A 20,771-nucleotide genomic window follows, 5' to 3' on the forward strand; every position below is an offset into this window, starting at 1 on the left:
TTGTGCACTAGTGGAAAGTGTAAACTGCTCCTCATTCACTATTGTGTCTCGTGCACTAGTGAATCATGCAGCTGCTCCCTGCATCCCTTCTGACCCCATATCCTCTCCATCACCAAGACCACCTACTTCCACCTCCGTAACATCGTCCGTCACCATCTCGCCCGCCTCAGCTCATCTGCTGTTGAAACCCTCATCCAGGCCTTTGTTACCTCCAGACTGGACTATTCCAATGCTCTCCTGGCCGGCCTCCCATCTTCCACCCTCCATAATCTTCAGCTCATCCAAAACTGCTGTCTGTATCCTAACTCGCACCAAGTCCTGTTCGTAAATCCCCCATCTTCAATCAAGCTTTTGGTCACTCTCCTAATCTGTCCCCCTTTGGCTCAGCAGCCATTTTGTCTTTGCGTCTCTGTGAAGTGCAGGAGGTGTTTTTATATATTAAAGGGCACTGTACCCGTACTGGGGTGGTGGCAGCCTGTGTTTTTCAATAAAGCAACGGTTCCAGACAGGCAGATATAAAAAGGGAAACTTTTCACTGACACGGTTCGCACTTTGTACATTGCAGGGCAGTGCTGCTCCCACTGCTAGACATCCAGCCACCATCTCAGAACCTCCTGCTCCTGGTGGATTCCATCGATGAAGGCGAGTGTTTCAAAGATGCCGACTGGAAGCCTTCTGGAAGAGTGGGACCATCGGAGAGCTTCTGTCCAATCACCACGAGCTCTTCCCCTCTTGGTTACTGCTCGTGTGCTCGGCCCGAAAACAGAATAAAGTCGTCAGCAGAATGTTCACAGGTGAGATTCACGGGGAGAGACTGTTCACAGGTGAGATTCACGGGGAGAGACTGTTCACAGGTGAGATTCACGGGGAGGAGAGTGTTCACAGGTGAGATTCACGGGGGGAGAGACTGTTCACAGGTGAGATTCACGGGGAGGAGAGACTGTTCACAGGTGAGATTCACAGGGGGAGAGACTGTTCACAGGTGAGATTCACGGGGGGAGAGACTGTTCACAGGTGAGATTCACGGGGGGAGAGACTGTTCACAGGTGAGATTCACAGGGGGAGAGACTGTTCACAGGTGAGATTCACAGGGGGAGAGACTGTTCACAGGTGAGATTCACAGGGGGAGAGACTGTTCACAGGTGAGATTCACGGGGGGGGAGACTGTTCACAGGTGAGATTCACGGGGGGAGAGACTGTTCACAGGTGAGATTCACGGGGAGGAGAGTGTTCACAGGTGAGATTCACAGGGGAGAGACTGTTCACAGGTGAGATTCACAGGGCGAGAGACTGTTCACAGGTGAGATTCACGGGGGGGAGAGACTGTTCACAGGTGAGATTCATGGGGGGAGAGACTGTTCACAGGTGAGATTCACAGGGGGAGAGACTCTTCACAGGTGAGATTCACAGGGGGAGAGACTGTTCACAGGTGAGATTCACGGGGGGAGAGACTGTTCACAGGTGAGATTCACGGGGGAGAGACTGTTCACAGGTGAGATTCACGGGGGGAGAGACTGTTCACAGGTGAGATTCACAGGGGGAGAGACTGTTCACAGGTGAGATTCATGGGGGGAGAGACTGTTCACAGGTGAGATTCACTGGGAGGGAGCAGACTGTTCACAGGTGAGATTCACGGGGGGAGAGACTGTTCACAGGTGAGATTCACGGGGAGGAGAGACTGTTCACAGGTGAGATTCATGGGGGGAGAGACTGTTCACAGGTGAGATTCACGGGGAGAGACTGTTCACAGGTGAGATTCACGGGGAGGAGAGACTGTTCACAGGTGAGATTCACGGGGGGAGAGACTGTTCACAGGTGAGATTCACGGGGGAGAGACTGTTCACAGGTGAGATTCACGGGGAGGAGAGACTGTTCACAGGTGAGATTCACGGGGGGAGAGACTGTTCACAGGTGAGATTCACGGGGGGAGAGACTGTTCACAGGTGAGATTCACGAGGGGGGGAGTGTTCACAGGTGAGATTCACGAGGGGGGGAGTGTTCACAGGTGAGATTCACGAGGGGGGGAGTGTTCACAGGTGAGATTCACGAGGGGGGGAGTGTTCACAGGTGAGATTCACGGGGGGGGAGCAGAGTGTTCACAGGTGAGATTCACGAGGGGGGGGGAGCAGAGTGTTCACAGGTGAGATATGCAATTGAGGCATACGGGAGGCGGCGAGCAGTGTTACAGGTGAGATGTACACTGTCAATTCCCGTGCAACCCTTAACCCACAGAGTGATATGGTTATATTGGCCGCTGACTCTCACTGGGGTACGGGTCCCACACACACTGACTCTCACTGGGGTACGGGTCCCACACACACTGACTCTCACTGGGGTACAGGTCCCACACACACTGACTCTCGCTGGGGTACGGGTCCCACACACACTGACTCTCACTGGGGCACGGGTCCCACACACACTGACTCTCACTGGGGTACGGGTCCCACACACACTGACTCTCACTGGGGTACGGGTCCCACAGACACTGACTCTCACTGGGGTACGGGTCCCACAGACACTGACTCTCACTGGGGTACGGGTCCCACACCACACTGACTCTCACTGGGGTACGGGTCCCACAGACACTGACTTTCACTGGGGTACGGGTCCCACACACACTGACTCTCACTGGGGTACGGGTCCCACACACACTGACTCTCACTGGGGTACGGGTCCCACACACACTGACTGTCACTGGGGTACGGGTCCCACACACACTGACTCTCACTGGGGTACGGGTCCCACACACACTGACTCTCACTGGGTACGGGTCCCACACACACTGACTCTCACTGGGGAACGGGTCCCACAGACACTGACTCTCACTGGGGAACGGGTCCCACAGACACTGACTCTCACTGGGGTACAGGTCCCACACACACTGACTCTCACTGGGGTACGGGTCCCACACACACTGACTCTCACTGGGGTACGGGTCCCACACACACTGACTCTCACTGGGGAACGGGTCCCACAGACACTGACTCTCACTGGGGTACGGGTCCCACACACACTGACTCTCACTGGGGTACGGGTCCCACAGGCTATTCCTTCCCAGCTCTGGGCACTGAGGATGAGGCACCCAATACTTGGCCTGACTGAGATCCACTCATTCGACACATGCCTGGGATGAGCCCCGAGACCAACTCAACCTGCATAACTTAGAATAAACTGCTGGGGAGCCCAGACTTTGAGGTGATTAGAATTACATAGAATGTACAGCACAGAAACAGGCCATTCGGCCCAACGGGTCCGTGCTGGTGTTTATTCTACACACGAGCCTCCTCCTCCCGACTCCATCTCACCCTATCAGCACATCCTTCTATTCTTTCTCCCTCATGTGTTTATCGAGCTTCCCCTTAAATGCGATCTTTAATATTCTCCCCAGCTATTCCACATTCTCACCACTCTCTGGGTAAAGAAGTTTCTCCTGAATTCCCGATTAAATTTATTAGTGACTATCTTATATTTATGGTCCCGAGTTCTGGTCTCCCCCACAAGTGGAAACATCTTCTCCACGTCTACCCTATCAAACCCTTTCATAATCTTAAAGACCTCGATCAGGTCACCCCTCAGTCTTCTCTTTTCCAGAGAAAAGAGCCCAGCCTGTTCAGTCTTTCCTGCTATGTATCTGGTATCATCCTTGTAAATCCTTTTTGCCTCTATGTGCTTTCTATGATATGGAGACCAGAACTGTGCACAGTACTCCAGGTGTGACATGGAATCATAGAATGGTCACAGCACAGAAGGAGGCCATTCGGCCCATCGAGCCTGTGCCAGCTCTTTGTCGGAACAATCCAGTTCGTCCCATTCCCCCACTAACCAGACCATGACTTTGCCGAACACTGCCGGTGAGATCTAACCAAGGTTCAGTACAAGTTTAATATAACTTCTCTGTGGGAGCCAGCGATGGATTACTGACTTTGTGCTTTTTTCCGGCAGGGTTCCGGAAGGTTTGTCTGGACGATCTCCGGAAGTCGCACATTGTGAAAGATGTGCAGCAGTACATCCTGTGCCGCCTGGACCAGGAGGAGGCACTGCGGCACCACCTGACTCGCGAGACGGCCGAGATGTTAAACCAGCTGCACATCAAGAGCAACGGCTGCTTCCTGTACCTGGAGCGGGTGCTGGACGGGGTGTTGGAGAACTTCATCATGCTGCGTGAGATCAGGGACATTCAGGCACCCTCAACGGCCTCTACCTGTGGCTGTGTCAGCGTCTCTTCACAGGAAGCAGTTCACCAAAATCCAACCTATCCTCAACGTGATGCTGGCTGCCCACCGACCTCTGACCTCGCGGGAGCTGTTTGAAGCTGTCTGGACCAAGTGCACCAGCCTGACGCTCGCCGAGTTTCAGCGCAAGATGGAGACGGTGGCCAAAACTGCTGCTGGACAGAGAGCTGGGCACCAAGATTCTCTTCCACCACAGCTTTGCCGAGTGGCTGCTGGACGTCAAGTACTGCACTCAGAAGTACCTGTGCAACGCGGCCCAGGGTCACGGCATGCTGGCCATGAGCCTGACCTGCAGGGCCAGAGAGTTGACCCCGGCCCAGGTACAGGAGTACGCTCTGCACCTGGTCCACTCCAGGCTGCAGACCGAGCCGTGCCGACTGGCCCTGTGGATGGTGTGGAGCGGAGCACCAGTCAGCAGGGACTCCCTCTCGTCCATCCTGCCGGTGGAGCAGGAGGTCCTCCAGCTCCTGGTCAAGGCTGGGGCCTACGTCACTGACCAGGAGGGTGGAGATTCCTCGGGGGTCATTCACCGGGCCCTGGAGAGGGAGGACTCGATCCGGATGCTGCTGGAGAACGGAGCCAGCGTCCACCAGCGGGACTCGAGCGGGCCGCACTCTGCTGGCGAGTGCAGCTTACAGCGGCAACCTGGAGGTGGTGAACTTGCTGATCTCGAGGGAGGCCAATCTGGAAACTCAGGACCACCAGGGACAGACCCCCTTAACGCTGGCCGCTCGAATGGGCCACACCAAAGTCCTTCACTGCCTGATCTCGCACGGTGCCAACATCAACCACGCAGATCAGGAGGGGTGGAGTGCCCTACGATCGGCAGCCTGGGGTGGGCACTCGGAGGCAGTGACCACTCTGTTGGACGCTGGCGGAGCCGAAGTGGACAGTACGGGACACTGACCATCGGACGGCACTGAGGGCAGCGGCTTGGGGCGGGCACGAGGACATCGCGCTGACCTGCTCCGACACGGGGCCGAGGTCAACAAAGTGGACACGGATGGTCGGGACTGCACTGATCGCTGCCGCCTACATGGGTCACCGGGAGATGGTGGAGATCCTGCTGGACCACGGCGCAGATATCAATCACCGGGACGTGGACGGGCGCTCGGCGCTGTCTGTGGCCGCTCTGTGCGTGCCCGCCAGCCGAGGTTACGCTAACGTGGTGAGCCTGCTGATCGAGCAGGGGGCCCGAGGTGGGGCAACCGAGACCGCGATGGTTTGACCCCCCTGCTGGTGGCCGCCTACGAAGGCCACGCGGACGTGGTGGACTTGCTGCTGGAGGGTGGTGCGGAGGTGGACGAGGCCGATGCCACTGGACGCACCCCTCTGCTGGCCGCTGCCTCCATGGGCCACGCAGCTGTGGTCAATGCCCTGCTGTTCTGGGGAGCCGCCGTAGACACCATTGACGGTGAGGGACGGACAGTGCTGAGCATTGCCGCTGCCCACGGCAACGCCGAGGTCGTGCAGACCTCCTGGACCGGGGTCTGGATGAGAATCACCGGGACGACGTGGGCTGGACTCCCCTCCACATGGCCAGCTTCGAGGGTCACCGCGCCGTGTGCCTGGCACTGCTTGAGCAGGGCGCCAGGGTGACTGAGGTGGACAATGACGGGAGGGTCCCTGCTGTCCTGGCCGCTCAGGAGGGTCACTCCGACTGCCTCCAGGTCCTGCTGGAGTACAAGTCACCGGTGGACTCCAAGGGCTACGATGGGCGAACCGCCATGTGCATGGCAGCTCTGGAAGGCCACAAGGAGGTGGTAAGGCTGCTGTTGAGCAAAGGGGCAGGGGTGGATGTGAAGGATGCTGATGGACGTCCCTTACTCTACCTCCTGGCTTTGGAGAACCAAATGGACATGGTAGAGTTGCTGCTGGACCAAGGAGCAGCTAATCTCGAGTCGCGGGACTTGGAAGGACGGACGGTGCTGCACGTGTGTTGCTGGCAGGTAACCTGGAGCTGGTGAAGTTACTGGTCAAGTACGGGGCAGAGGTCAACGCCTTGGACAATGACCGTCGCTCGGCTCTCCATTCAGCAGCTTGGCAGGGCCGTTCCCCCGTAGTGCGGTTTCTGATGGATTGTGGCGCCCCTGTTGATCACGCCTGTAACCAGGGAGCCACCGGGCTCTGCATCGCCTCCCAGGAGGGACACTTGGAGGCGGTGAGGATACTATTGGAAAATGGAGCAGACCCCAGCCACGCTGACCAATACGGCCGCACGCCAATGAGGGTGGCTGCCAAGCGGGGACGCACGAAGATCATGAAGCTGTTGGAGAAGTTCGGTGCGCCAGCATTCAACGGGTACGTAGCACCGGCATCCGGGCAGAAAACAGAGCAACAGATCTCCACCATGAAGACACTGTCCTCCGGCACCTCCAATAGCTCAGGAAGCCCCACCACGACGGGCGGGGAGATTCATTCTTCAAACCGCACGGCCAGCGAGAGGAAACAGCTGGGGGCAACCAGCTCACCCTCCGAGTCCCCCGACTCCACTGTGGATCATCGCAAGTCACTCCTGTCCAACAACTCCTTGAAGAGCTCCAAGAACTCGTCCATTGTAACCTCCTCCACCTTCCACTCACTAGCCACTGCCCAGACGGTCCCCATTGATAGCCTGACCTTCACCCAGCAGATCCAGCAACACTCCCTGCCTCGCAGCCGCAGCCGACATTCCATCCTCACCTCAGCTTCCTCAACCTTAATGAAGCCCAAAGCCAGCTCACAGACCAGTGCCATATCGGAGGCAGCAAGGAGTCCCAGCAGACAGGGAGGTACGACACCCGTGTCCAGCCCAGTGCTGGGTGTGGAGTTGGCAGAGACCAGCCCCAAAGGCAAGAAGCGGCCATCGGCAAAAGTTGGCCTGACCAGGGTCCCGGAGCAGTTCGTCAAAGCCGGAAGCACCAAGAGGAGCCTGGAGATGGCATCACCGCTCATCACGTCGCTGGGCATTAACCAATCCCCCGTTGACCGGGAGAAGTTGCCTTTCACTTGGTGCCGTGATAACCAGACTGCATTCTTGGAGTTTGAGGAGAAGCAGAACGGGATCCTGACCAAGTCCCAGTTCAGAGGGCACAGCAGCTCCAAATATTCTCCACAGAAACCGACCAGCACCAGCGCGGTGGAGAAGGTGATGATGGAGCCACTCATTGCGATTACTACCCTGGACCCTGAGCTCAATCTAAAACAAGCCATTAAACTGCAATTCGAGGGGCCGACCAGTGGATTCAACTACAAGAAGGAAACACCTCTGTGAGGGGTAAGGGTATGGGAGAGTGACCGTACAGTGTGAGACTGGGGGAGTGACCGCACGGTGTGTGACGGGGGGAGTGACCGCACGGTGTGTGACGGGGGGAGTGACCGCACGGTGTGTGACGGGGAGAGTGACCGTACGGTGTGAGACTGGGGGAGTGACCGCACGGTGTGTGACGGGGGGAGTGACCGCACGGTGTGTGACGGGGAGAGTGACCGTACCATGTGAGACTGGGGGAGTGACCGCACGGTGTGTGACGGGGGGAGTGACCGCACGGTGTGTGACGGGGAGAGTGACCGTACCGTGTGAGACTGGGGGAGTGACCGCACGGTGTGTGACGAGGGGAGTGACCGCACGGTGTGTGACGGGGGGAGTGACCGCACGGTGTGTGACGGGGGGAGTGACCGCACGGTGTGTGACGGGGGGAGTGACCGCACGGTGTGTGACGGGGGGAGTGACCGCACGGTGTGTGACGGGGGGAGTGACCGCACGGTGTGTGACGGGGGGAGTGACCGCACGGTGTGTGACGGGGGGAGTGACCGCACGGTGTGTGACGGGGGGAGTGACCGCACGGTGTGTGACGGGGGGAGTGACCGCACGGTGTGTGACGGGGGGAGTGACCGCACGGTGTGTGACGGGGGGAGTGACCGCACGGTGTGTGACGGGGGGAGTGACCGCACGGTGTGTGACGGGGGGAGTGACCGCACGGTGTGTGACGGGGGGAGTGACCGCACGGTGTGTGACGGGGGGAGTGACCGCACGGTGTGTGACGGGGGGAGTGACCGCACGGTGTGTGACGGGGGGAGTGACCGCACGGTGTGTGACGGGGGGAGTGACCGCACGGTGTGTGACGGGGGGAGTGACCGCACGGTGTGTGACGGGGGGAGTGACCGCACGGTGTGTGACGGGGGGAGTGACCGCACGGTGTGTGACGGGGGGAGTGACCGCACGGTGTGTGACGGGGGGAGTGACCGCACGGTGTGTGACGGGGGGAGTGACCGCACGGTGTGTGACGGGGGGAGTGACCGCACGGTGTGTGACGGGGGGAGTGACCGCACGGTGTGTGACGGGGGGAGTGACCGCACGGTGTGTGACGGGGGGAGTGACCGCACGGTGTGTGACGGGGGGAGTGACCGCACGGTGTGTGACGGGGGGAGTGACCGCACGGTGTGTGACGGGGGGAGTGACCGCACGGTGTGTGACGGGGGGAGTGACCGCACGGTGTGTGACGGGGGGAGTGACCGCACGGTGTGTGACGGGGGGAGTGACCGCACGGTGTGTGACGGGGGGAGTGACCGCACGGTGTGTGACGGGGGGAGTGACCGCACGGTGTGTGACGGGGGGAGTGACCGCACGGTGTGTGACGGGGGGAGTGACCGCACGGTGTGTGACGGGGGGAGTGACCGCACGGTGTGTGACGGGGGGAGTGACCGCACGGTGTGTGACGGGGGGAGTGACCGCACGGTGTGTGACGGGGGGAGTGACCGCACGGTGTGTGACGGGGGGAGTGACCGCACGGTGTGTGACGGGGGGAGTGACCGCACGGTGTGTGACGGGGGGAGTGACCGCACGGTGTGTGACGGGGGGAGTGACCGCACGGTGTGTGACGGGGGGAGTGACCGCACGGTGTGTGACGGGGGGAGTGACCGCACGGTGTGTGACGGGGGGAGTGACCGCACGGTGTGTGACGGGGGGAGTGACCGCACGGTGTGTGACGGGGGGAGTGACCGCACGGTGTGTGACGGGGGGAGTGACCGCACGGTGTGTGACGGGGGGAGTGACCGCACGGTGTGTGACGGGGGGAGTGACCGCACGGTGTGTGACGGGGGGAGTGACCGCACGGTGTGTGACGGGGGGAGTGACCGCACGGTGTGTGACGGGGGGAGTGACCGCACGGTGTGTGACGGGGGGAGTGACCGCACGGTGTGTGACGGGGGGAGTGACCGCACGGTGTGTGACGGGGGGAGTGACCGCACGGTGTGTGACGGGGGGAGTGACCGCACGGTGTGTGACGGGGGGAGTGACCGCACGGTGTGTGACGGGGGGAGTGACCGCACGGTGTGTGACGGGGGGAGTGACCGCACGGTGTGTGACGGGGGGAGTGACCGCACGGTGTGTGACGGGGGGAGTGACCGCACGGTGTGTGACGGGGGGAGTGACCGCACGGTGTGTGACGGGGGGAGTGACCGCACGGTGTGTGACGGGGGGAGTGACCGCACGGTGTGTGACGGGGGGAGTGACCGCACGGTGTGTGACGGGGGGAGTGACCGCACGGTGTGTGACGGGGGGAGTGACCGCACGGTGTGTGACGGGGGGAGTGACCGCACGGTGTGTGACGGGGGGAGTGACCGCACGGTGTGTGACGGGGGGAGTGACCGCACGGTGTGTGACGGGGGGAGTGACCGCACGGTGTGTGACGGGGGGAGTGACCGCACGGTGTGTGACGGGGGGAGTGACCGCACGGTGTGTGACGGGGGGAGTGACCGCACGGTGTGTGACGGGGGGAGTGACCGCACGGTGTGTGACGGGGGGAGTGACCGCACGGTGTGTGACGGGGGGAGTGACCGCACGGTGTGTGACGGGGGGAGTGACCGCACGGTGTGTGACGGGGGGAGTGACCGCACGGTGTGTGACGGGGGGAGTGACCGCACGGTGTGTGACGGGGGGAGTGACCGCACGGTGTGTGACGGGGGGAGTGACCGCACGGTGTGTGACGGGGGGAGTGACCGCACGGTGTGTGACGGGGGGAGTGACCGCACGGTGTGTGACGGGGGGAGTGACCGCACGGTGTGTGACGGGGGGAGTGACCGCACGGTGTGTGACGGGGGGAGTGACCGCACGGTGTGTGACGGGGGGAGTGACCGCACGGTGTGTGACGGGGGGAGTGACCGCACGGTGTGTGACGGGGGGAGTGACCGCACGGTGTGTGACGGGGGGAGTGACGGGGGGAGTGACGGTGTGTGACGGGGGGAGTGACCGCACGGTGTGCGCGACTGATGGGTGTGTCGCAGTGAGTGTGACTGTGGCTAAAGACCCTGCTCGGCCTGCTTTATGGCACAAGTTTGCCTCATAGAATTCGGCCCATTGTGCCTGTGCCGGCTCTTTGAAAGATCTATCCAATTAGTCCCACTCCCCCTGCTCTTTCCCCAGGGCCCTGTAAATTTCCCCTTCTAGTATTTATCCAATTCCCTTTCCTTCTAGTATTTATCCAATTCCCTTTTGAAAGTTATTATTGAATCTGCTTCCACCGCCCTTTCAGGCAGCGCATTCCAGATCAGAACAGCTCGCTGCGTAAAAAAATGCTCCTCAGCTCCCCTCTGATTCTTTTGCCAATTATCTTAAATCTGTGTTCTGGTTACCGACCCTTCTGCCACTGGAAACAGTTTCTCCTTATTTACTCCATCAAAACCCCTCATGATTTTGAACACCTCTATTAAATCTCCCCTTAACCTCTGCTCTAAGGAGAACAACCCCAGCTTCTCCAGTCTCTCCACATCACTGAAGTCCCTCATCCCTGATACCATTCTAGTAAATCTCCTCTGCACCCTCTCTAAGGCCTTCACATCCTTCCTAAAGTGCGGTGCCCAGAATTGGCCACAATACTCCAGCTGAGGCCTAACCAGTGATTTATAAAGGTTTAGCATAACTTCCTTCCTTTTGCACTCTATGCCTCTATTAATAAAGCCCAGGATCCAATTTGCTTTTTTATCAGCCTTCTCAACTTGTCCTGCCACCTTCAAAGATTTGTGTATGTGCACCCCCAGGTCTCTCTGTTCCTGCACCCCCTTTAAAATTGTACCATTTAGTTTATTTTGCCTCTCATTCTTCCTACCAAAATGTATCGCCTCACACATCTCTGTGTTAAATTACATCTGCCATGTGTCTGCCCATTTCACCAGTCTGTTCATGTCCTCCTGAAGTCTGTTGCTATCCTCCACATTGTTTACTACATTTCTGAGTTTCATGTCATTCGCAATCTTTGAAATTATACCCTCTATACCCAAGGCCAGGTCACTAATATACATCAAAAAGAGCAGTGGTCCTAATTCTGACCTCTGGGGAACACCACTGAATACTTCCCTCCAGTCTGAAAAACAACCGTTCACCACTACTATCTGCTTTCTGCACCCTCAGTACTGACCCTCCGACAGTGCAGCGCTCCCTCAGTACTGACCCTCCGACAGTGCAGCGCTCCCTCAGTACTGACCCTCCGACAGTGCAGCGCTCCCTCAGTACTGTCCCTCCGACAGTGCAGCTCTCCCTCAGTACTGTCCCTCCGACAGTGCAGCGCTCCCTCAGTACTGACCCTCCGACAGTGCAGCGCTCCCTCAGTACTGACCCTCCGACAGTGCAGCGCTCCTTCAGTACTGACCCTCCGACAGTGCAGCGCTCCCTCAGTACTGACCCTCCGACAGTGCAGCGCTCCCTCAGTACTGACCCTCTGACAGTGCAGCGCTCCCTCAGTACTGACCCTCCGACAGTGCAGCGCTCCCTCAGTACTGGCCCTCCGACAGTGCAGCACTCCCTCAGGACTGGCCCTCCGACAGTGCAGCACTCCCTCAGACACATGTCACTCTGCTTTTTAAGAAAGGAGAGAGAGGGAAACCAGGGAATTATAGACCAGTTAGCCTAACATCTGTTGTGGGGAAATTGATGGAGTCTATAATTAAGGATAGGGTGACTGAACACCTCGAGAATTTTCAGTTAATCAGAGAGAGCCAGCATGGATTTGTGAAAGGTAGGTCGTGCCTGACAAACCTGATTGAATTCTTTGAAGAGGTGACTAAAGTAGTGGACAGGGGAATGTCAATGGATGTTATTTATATGGACTTCCAGAAGGCATTTGATAAGGTCCCACATAAGAGACTGTTAGCTAAGATAGAAGCCCATGGAATCGAGGGAAAAGTACGGACTTGGTTAGGAAGTTGGCTGAGCGAAAGGCGACAGAGAGTAGGGATAATGGGAAGGTACTCACGTTGGCAGGATGTGACTCGTGGAGTCCCACAGGGATCTGTCTTGGGGCCTCAATTATTCACAATATTTATTAACGACTTAGATGAAGGCACAGAAAGTCTCATATCTAAGTTTGCCGATGACACAAAGATTGGTGGCATTGTAAGCAGTGTAGATGAAAACATAAAATTACAAAGGGATATTGATAGATTAGGTGAATGGGCAAAACTGTGGCAAATGGAATTCAGTGTAGGCAAATGTGAGGTCATCCACTTTGGATCAAAAAAGGATAGAACAGGGTACTTTCTAAATGGTAAAAAGTTAAAAACAGTGGATGTCCAAAGGGACTTAGGGGTTCAGGTACATAGATCATTGAAGTGTCATGAACAGGTTCAGAAAATAATCAATAAGGCTAATGGAATGCTGGCCTTTATATCTAGAGGACTGGAGTACAAGGGGGCAGAAGTTATGCTGCAGCTATACAAAACCCTAGTTAGACCGCACCTGGAGTACTGTGAGCAGGTCTGGGCACCGCACCTTCGGAAGGACATATTAGCCTGGGAGGGAGTGCAGCGTAGGTTTACTAGAATGATACCCGGACTTCAAGGGTTAAGTTACGAGGAGAGATTACACAAATTGGGGTTGTATTCTCTCGAGTTTCGAAGGTTAAGGGGTGATCTGATCGAAGTTTATAAGATATTAAGGGGAACGGATAGGGTGGATAGAGAGGAACTATTTCCGCTGGTTGGGGATTCTAGGATTGGGGGGCACAGTCTAAAAATTAGAGCCAGACCTTTCAGGAGTGAGATTAGAAAACATTTCTACACACAAAGGGTGGTAGAAGTTTGGAACTCTCTTCCGCAAATGGCAATTGATACTAGCTCAATTGCTAAATTTAAATGTGAGATAGATAGCTTTTTGGCAACCAAAGGTATTAAGGGATATGGGCCAAAGGCAGGTATATGGAGTTAGATCACAGATCAGCCATGATCTTATCAAATGGCGGAGCAGGCACGAGGGGCTGAATGGCCTACTCCTGTTCCCATGTACTGACCCTCTGACAGTGCAGCGCTCCCTCAGTACTGACCCTCTGACAGTGCAGCGCTCCCTCAGTACTGACCCTCTGACAGTGCAGCGCTCCCTCAGTACTGACCCTCTGACAGTGCAGCGCTCCCTCAGTACTGACCCTCGGACAGTGCAGCGCTCCCTCAGTACTGACCCTCGGACAGTGCAGCGCTCCCTCAGTACTGACCCTCGGACAGTGCAGCGCTCCCTCAGTACTGACCCTCGGACAGTGCAGCGCTCCCTCAGTACTGACCCTCGGACAGTGCAGCGCTCCCTCAGTACTGACCCTCGGACAGTGCAGCGTTCCCTCAGTACTGACCCTCGGACAGTGCAGTGCTCCCTCAGTACTGACCCTCGGACAGTGCAGCGCTCCCTCAGTACTGACCCTCGGACAGTGCAGCGCTCCCTCAGTACTGACCCTCCGACAGTGCAGCGCTCCCTCAGTACTGACCCTCCGACAGTGCAGCGCTCCCTCAGTACTGACTCTCCGACAGTGCAGCGCTCCCTCAGTACTGACTCTCGGACAGTGCAGCGCTCCCTCAGTACTGACCCTCGGACAGTGCAGCGCTCCCTCAGTATTGACCCTCGGACAGTGCAGCGCTCCCTCAGTATTGACCCTCGGACAGTGCAGCGCTCCCTCAGTACTGACCCTCCGACAGTGCAGCTCTCCCTCAGTACTGACCCTCCGACAGCGCAGCGCTCCCTCAGTACTGACCCTCCGACAGTGCAGCGCTCCCTCAGTACTGACCCTCGGACAGTGCAGCGCTCCCTCAGTACTGACCCTCCGACAGTGCAGCTCTCCCTCAGTACTGACCCTCCGACAGTGCAGCGCACCCTCAGTACTGACCCTCCGACAGCGCAGCGCTCCCTCAGTACTGACCCTCCGACAGTGCAGCGCACCCTCAGTACTGACCCTCCGACAGTGCAGCGCACCCTCAGTACTGACCCTCCGACAGCGCAGCGCTCCCTTAGTACTTACCCTCCGACAGTGCAGCGCTCCCTCAGTACTGACCCTCGGACAGTGCAGCGCTCCCTCAGTACTGACCCTACGACAGCGCAGCGCTCCCTCAGTACTTACCCTCCGACAGTGCAGCGCTCCCTCAGTACTGACCCTCGGACAGTGCAGCGCACCCTCAGTACTGACCCTCCGACAGCGCAGCGCTCCCTCATTTACTGCCCTGACGTTTCAGCCTGGATTATGGGCTCAAGTCCCTGGAGTGTGGTTTGAGTCCATGACCCTCTGACTGGGAGGCGAGAGTGCTGCCCACTGAGGAGAGCACAGACACTGATCTGGGTTTATCTGTATTTTTGTGCAGGAAATGCTTCCAGTGACTGGGGTTTTATCGCAGAGAAAAGCGATGCAATTATTTGCGACATCGGTGGAATGTGGGAGTGTCGGTCTGTGCAGCTGCTTGGGACGTCTGAGATTCCAGGCGACGAGGGAGTGTTCTTCCAGTATTCTGGGCACAATCCTCTGGGACAACACTGCATAATTCAGGAAAAAGGACGGACTCATTCCCGAGAATATGCTGTTGAAATGTACAATTGTGTAATATATATATTTGCAGTCTGTGGTATGTTCAGTGCCTGCGTATCCTGTCAGACAGTGTGTACAGTATTCAGGTCTTATCCTGATATAATCGGGATGCAATTTTTATTTTATTTTATTAATTTTATTTCACTCAGAGTTAACACTAACAGGAAGTGGGTGTGGAGGTTGGCCGGGGTCATCTTGGTTCCTGACCAGAGTGGAGTTCCCATTGCTGCAGGTGTTGCCCTCTAATCCCTCCCCCCTCACCCCCCGCCACCCCAGGCTCCCCAGAGTCCCGGCATCGGAGATCAAACTACCCCCCACCCCTCAGGGTCCAGGCATCAGAGGTCAAACTACCCCTCGGGGTCCGGGCATCGGAGGTCAAACTACCCCTCGGGGTCCGGGCATCGGAGGTCAAACTACCCCTCGGGGTCCGGCATCGGAGGTCAAACTACCCCTCGGGGTCCGGGCATCGGAGGTCAAACTACTCCTCGGGGTCCGGGCATCGGAGGTCAAACTACCCCTCGGGGTCCGGGCATCGGAGGTCAAACTACCCCTCGGGGTCCGGGCATCGGAGGTCAAACTACCCCTCGGGGTCCGGGCATCGGAGGTCAAACTACCCCTCGGGGTCCGGGCATCGGAGGTCAAACTACTCCTCGGGGTCCGGGCATCGGAGGTCAAACTACTCCTCGGGGTCCGGGCATCGGAGGTCAAACTACCCCTCGGGGTCCGGGCATCGGAGGTCAAACTACTCCTCGGGGTCCGGGCATCGGAGGTCAAACTACTCCTCGGGGTCCGGGCATCGGAGGTCAAACTACTCCTCGGGGTCCGGGCATCGGAGGTCAAACTACCCCTCGGGGTCCGGGCATCGGAGGTCAAACTACCCTGGATAAGAGCTGGCTTCCCCCTCGAGTTTGTGGAAACAAGATTGCACTGGACCACAGGTGATGTATCCCAGAATATTCTCAGTACCCATAATATGCACAGAATGTGCTCCTGTTACTAGTATTACAATCGTGTACATGCCCATGTGAACAGTACAAGTGCCATTATTACTAGTTTCACAGTCACAAGTGCCACTACTAGTCTGGTCTTGTAGAACAGACAAGTGTCACGATTACTGGTATCACAGTCATGCATGTGTCCACGTGAACAGTGCAAGTGTCACTATTACTCAACACAGTCATGCACAGTGCATGTTATTGTTACTAGTATCACGGGGCATGTGAACAGTGCCAGTGTCACTCGTATCAGTCATGCATGTGCTCATGTGAACAGTGCATGTGTCACTATTACTTGCATCACAGTCGTGCACGTGTCCATGTGAACTGTGCAAGTGTCACTATTACTAGGATAACTGTTGTTCATGTGAACTGTGCAAGTGTCACTATTACGGGGATAACAATTGTGCATGTATGCCTGTCGCCAGTAATTTTCTGACGAGATTGGAGTTCCTTTTGTCTTATTAGCAGTGTTCAGACTGCAGGTTATGTTTGATTAATGAATTGTTTCAATTGTTTTAGTTTGAGGGGGGTGGGCTGTGTTTTGGGGGGAGTGGGCTATGTTTGGGGGGAGTGGGCTGTGTTTGAGGGGGGTGGGCTGTTTTTGAGGGGGGTGGGCTGTTTTTGAGGGGGGTGGGCTGTGTTTGGGGGGGGTGGGTTGTGTTTGGGGGGGGGTGGGTTGTGTTTGGGGGGGATGGGTTGTGTTTGGGGGGGATGGGTTGTGTTTGGGGGGGATGGGTTGTGTTTGGGGGGGATGGGTTGTGTTTGGGGGGGAGTGGGCTGTGTTTGGGGGGAGTGGGCTGTGTTTGGGGGGGATGGGTTGTGTTTGGGGGGGTGGGTTGTGTTTGTTTGGGGGGAGTGGGCTGTGTTTGGGGGGAGTGGGCTGTGTTTGGGGGATGGGTTGTGTTTGGGGGGAGTGGGCTGTGTTTTGGGGGAGTGGGCTGTGTTTTGGGGGAGTGGGCTGTGTTTGGGGGGAGTGGGCTGTGTTTGGGGGATGGGTTGTGTTTGGGGGGAGTGGGCTGTGTTTGGGGGGCAGGAGTTACTGGGATGGAGGGGGTGCGAGTTCCAGGTTTATGGGTAGTGATATTGGCGAGTGATGGCACCAGTGGGTAACAGGCTACGTGCGATGATAGAAACGGCTGGACTCTGCCATTTTGACGTTCTGTCTGCATGTACCTGGAACACTAGGTGTGTGAGAAAGGCCTGAGGAATTTATTGCTGAACCCGTGATAGTCTCTGCAACCTCCTTTCCACCGTGTGCCCTTTGCTCTCCTGAGGAGTGTGAGAGCACCGGCCTCTGCACCGCCACCTCTTGCCGCTCCCACTCCAGCGGCGCCACTGCCCAGGGTGAACAGCTCTCCCCCGCGCCCCCCCCCCCCCCGACTGGACGGGATCTTCCTGTGCTATGACCTAGGTGTCGACTCCAAGGTTCTGTTTGTATGGACGGCTCTGGCACCTCAAAGGGCTTCCTGTGGCTCGTGATCACAGACACGGAGTGGGGGGTAGTCTCTGTGTGAGGAGTTTCGCCTGTCGGGCTGGGTCTCAAATCGGCCGTGTTTACATTTGACTCCCCAACAGCACTGTGGGAGCACCTTCACCATACGGACTGCAGCGGTTCAAGAAGACGGCTCACCACCACCCTAAACATTCACTCCCTTCACCACCGGCGCACAGTGGCTGCAGTGTGTACCATCCACAGGATGCACTGCAGCAACTCGCCAAGGCTTCTTCGACAGCACCTCCCAAACCCGCGACCTCTACCACCTAGAAGGACAAGAGCAACAGGCACATGGGAACAACACCACCTGCACGTTCCCCTCCAAGTCACACACCATCCCGACTTGGAAATATATCGCCGTTCCTTCATCATCACTGGGTCAAAATCCTGGAATTCCCTTCCTAACAGCACTGTGGGAGAACCTTCACCACACGGACTGCAGCGGTTCAAGAAGGCGGCTCACCACCACCTTCTCAAGGGCAATTAGGGATGGGCAATAAATGCCGGCCTCGCCAGTGACGCCCACATCCCATGAATAAATTTTTTTAACACGGCAGTTGCCGTAAAGCGAGAAGCTTCCTGCGACAGCGAGTCTCTGCCGTCGATCCTGAGGCCCCGGGATACAAAGAGGGACATAAATACTTCCTCTAATTCAGAACACAGTCGTCTGCTGCTCATTGGAAGGCTTGGCCGGGCTCTGTTTTGCGGTGGGGGGGATGTTAACACCGTGCTGGATCACTCTACAATACTTGACCCACGTGTACAGTTTATTTTTCTCAAATACTGTGATGTATCAGTTGATAATCAGCATTGCCCAGAGGGTCAGCACTGAGGATCAGTAAGGAGTTTGGCCATTTCTGACCATGAATACTGTACAGTGTTATATCACAACCTGTATTGAAAAAGCACTCTGGGCGACTGGTGTGTGGGTGGGTGGGTGGGTGGAGGAGGGAGTTACCCGGGTGATACCGATTTCTCGAGTGTGCCTGTTCCGTGCTGAGTGTGGTTACACCTGGTTCACACTGAGTGTTCACATGGGGAGGAACAGGCTTCGCCCAAGGGGCAGAGTGACCAACTGCAGGTCTGGTTGGGAACAGGGGGCAAGGGAATGACCCCTGGGTTTTTAATAGTGTTTGGGGGGTAGGGAGAGAGTGAGGGTGGGGTAGGGAGAGAGTGAGGGTGGGGTAGGGAGAGAGTGAGGGTGGGGTAGGGAGAGAGTGAAGGTGGGGATAGGGAGAGAGCGAAGGTGGGGATAGGGAGAGAGCGAAGGTGGGGATAGGGAGAGAGCGAAGGTGGGGATAGGGAGAGAGTGAAGGTGGGGATAGGGAGAGTGTGAGGAGGGGGTAAGGAGAGAGTGAAGGGGGGGGAGAATGGGAGGTGTGGAGAGTTTGGGGTGGGGAGAGTGGGCAGAGTTTGGGGGTGGGGTGAGGAGGGGGGATGGGGAAAGTGAGGGGGTGAGGAGGGGGGATGGGGAAAGTGAGGGGGCAGAGTTTGGGGGTGGGGAGAGTGAGGGGGATCAATCATTGTTTCCCCGAACGCCACATTTTCAGTGTACTGTAATATTTCTGATTGTATTGTTTTGGAGGGGGGAAAGGGCTTGAATTTATTTTTTTATTTTGGTGCTTTTATACAGAGGGTTTCTGATCTTCACTCGCACACAGCAGGAGTGAGACGGCCGCTGCTGCTCCATATCTTTCTGGTTTTATACGTGTAATTGTTTCGAGTCAAAACTCTGTTCCTATTGGAGGCTTTTTTTTCCCTCTGCCAAATACAAAGGTTTTGGATTTAATCGTGTTCCCGTCTCTTGTATCATAAGAACATAAGAAATAGAGCAGGAGTCGGCCATTCGGCCCCTCAAGCCTGCTCCGCCATTCAATCAGATCATGGCTGATCTTCGACCTCAACTCCACTTTCCCTGCCAATCCCCATGTCACTTGATTCCCTAGAGTTCAGAAATCTGTCTATCTCAGCCTTGAATATATTCAGTGACTCAGCATCCACAGCACTTATCCTGAGACTGTGACCCCTCTGGGGTGGAGAATTCCAAAGATTCACAACCCTCAGTGAAGAAATTCCTCCTCATCTCGGTCCTAAATGGCCGACCACTTATCCTGAGACTGTGACCCCTCGTTCTAGACTCTTCAGCCATGGGAAATGAAGCAATCCGAGCCCGCATGCAGCAAGACCTGGACAATGTCCAGGCTTGGGCTGATAAGTAGTAAGTAACATTCACGCCAGGCAATGACCATCTCGAACAAGAGAGAGTCTAACCACCTCCCCTTGACATTCAATGGCATTACCATCGCTGAATCCCCCACCATCAACATCCTGGGGGTCACCATTGACCAGAAACTTAATTGGACCAGCCACATAAATACTGTGGCTACAAGAGCAGGTCAGAGGCTGGGTATTCTGCAGCGAGTGACTTACCTCCTGACTCCCCAAAGCCTTTCCACCATCTACAAGGCACAAGTCAGGAGTGTGATGGAATACTCTCCACTTGCCTGGATGAGCGCAGCTCCAACAACTCAAGAAGCTCGACACCATCCAGGACAAAGCAGCCCGCTTGATTGGCACCCCATCCACCACCCTAAACATTCATTCCCTTCACCACCAGCGCACAGTGGCTGCAGTGTGTACCATCCACAGGATGCACTGCAGCAACTCGCCAAGGCTTCTTCGACAGCACCTCCCAAAGCCACGACCTCTACCACCTAGAAGGACAAGGGCAGCAGACACATGGGAACAACACCACCTGCACGTTCCCCTCCAAGTCACACACCATCCCGACTTGGAAATATATCGCCGTTCCTTCATCGTCGCTGGGTCGAAATCCTGGATCTCCCTCCCTAACAGCACTGTGGGAGAACCGTCACCACACGGACTGCAGCGGTTCAAGAAGGCGGCTCACCACCACCTTCTCGAGGGCAATTAGGGATGGGCAATAAATGCCGGCCTCGCCAGCGACGCCCACATCCCATGAACGAATAAAAAAAAGCCCTCACAGAATCTTATACGTTTCAATGAGATCACCTCTCGTTCTTCTAAACTCCAGAGAGTATAGGCCCATTCTACTCAACCTCTCCTCATAGGACAACCCTCTCATCCTAGGAATCAATCTAGTGAACCTTTGTTGCATCCCCTCTAAGGCAAATATATCCTTCCTTAGATAAGGAGACCAAAACTGTATTGTCTTGTCTGTGAACCCTGGAACTACACGACCTGTCCATCCACAAGAGAA

The 20,771-nt window shown here is 56.6% G+C and overlaps 1 protein-coding gene across 1 annotated transcript in view; it reads left to right on the forward strand.

Annotated features, from left to right (window-relative positions):
- ankrd50l (ankyrin repeat domain 50-like) overlaps positions 1 to 16,060 on the forward strand; it is a 41,907-nt gene extending 25,847 nt beyond the window's left edge. The window contains 14 exon segments of the mRNA XM_067985557.1: positions 566 to 678; positions 681 to 794; positions 3,943 to 4,176; positions 4,179 to 4,223; positions 4,226 to 4,377; positions 4,379 to 4,837; positions 4,839 to 5,129; positions 5,131 to 5,191; positions 5,194 to 5,243; positions 5,245 to 5,427; positions 5,430 to 5,706; positions 5,709 to 6,176; positions 6,179 to 7,488; positions 14,817 to 16,060. Coding sequence (XP_067841658.1) covers positions 566 to 678; positions 681 to 794; positions 3,943 to 4,176; positions 4,179 to 4,223; positions 4,226 to 4,377; positions 4,379 to 4,837; positions 4,839 to 5,129; positions 5,131 to 5,191; positions 5,194 to 5,243; positions 5,245 to 5,427; positions 5,430 to 5,706; positions 5,709 to 6,176; positions 6,179 to 7,485 — 3,754 coding nt within the window. The 3' untranslated portion in view covers positions 7,486 to 7,488; positions 14,817 to 16,060.
- Positions 16,061 to 20,771: the final 4,711 nt, after the last annotated feature.

The sequence above is a fragment of the Heptranchias perlo genome, chromosome 6, assembly GCF_035084215.1.
Source record: "Heptranchias perlo isolate sHepPer1 chromosome 6, sHepPer1.hap1, whole genome shotgun sequence".
NCBI classification, from domain to species: domain Eukaryota; kingdom Metazoa; phylum Chordata; class Chondrichthyes; order Hexanchiformes; family Hexanchidae; genus Heptranchias; species Heptranchias perlo.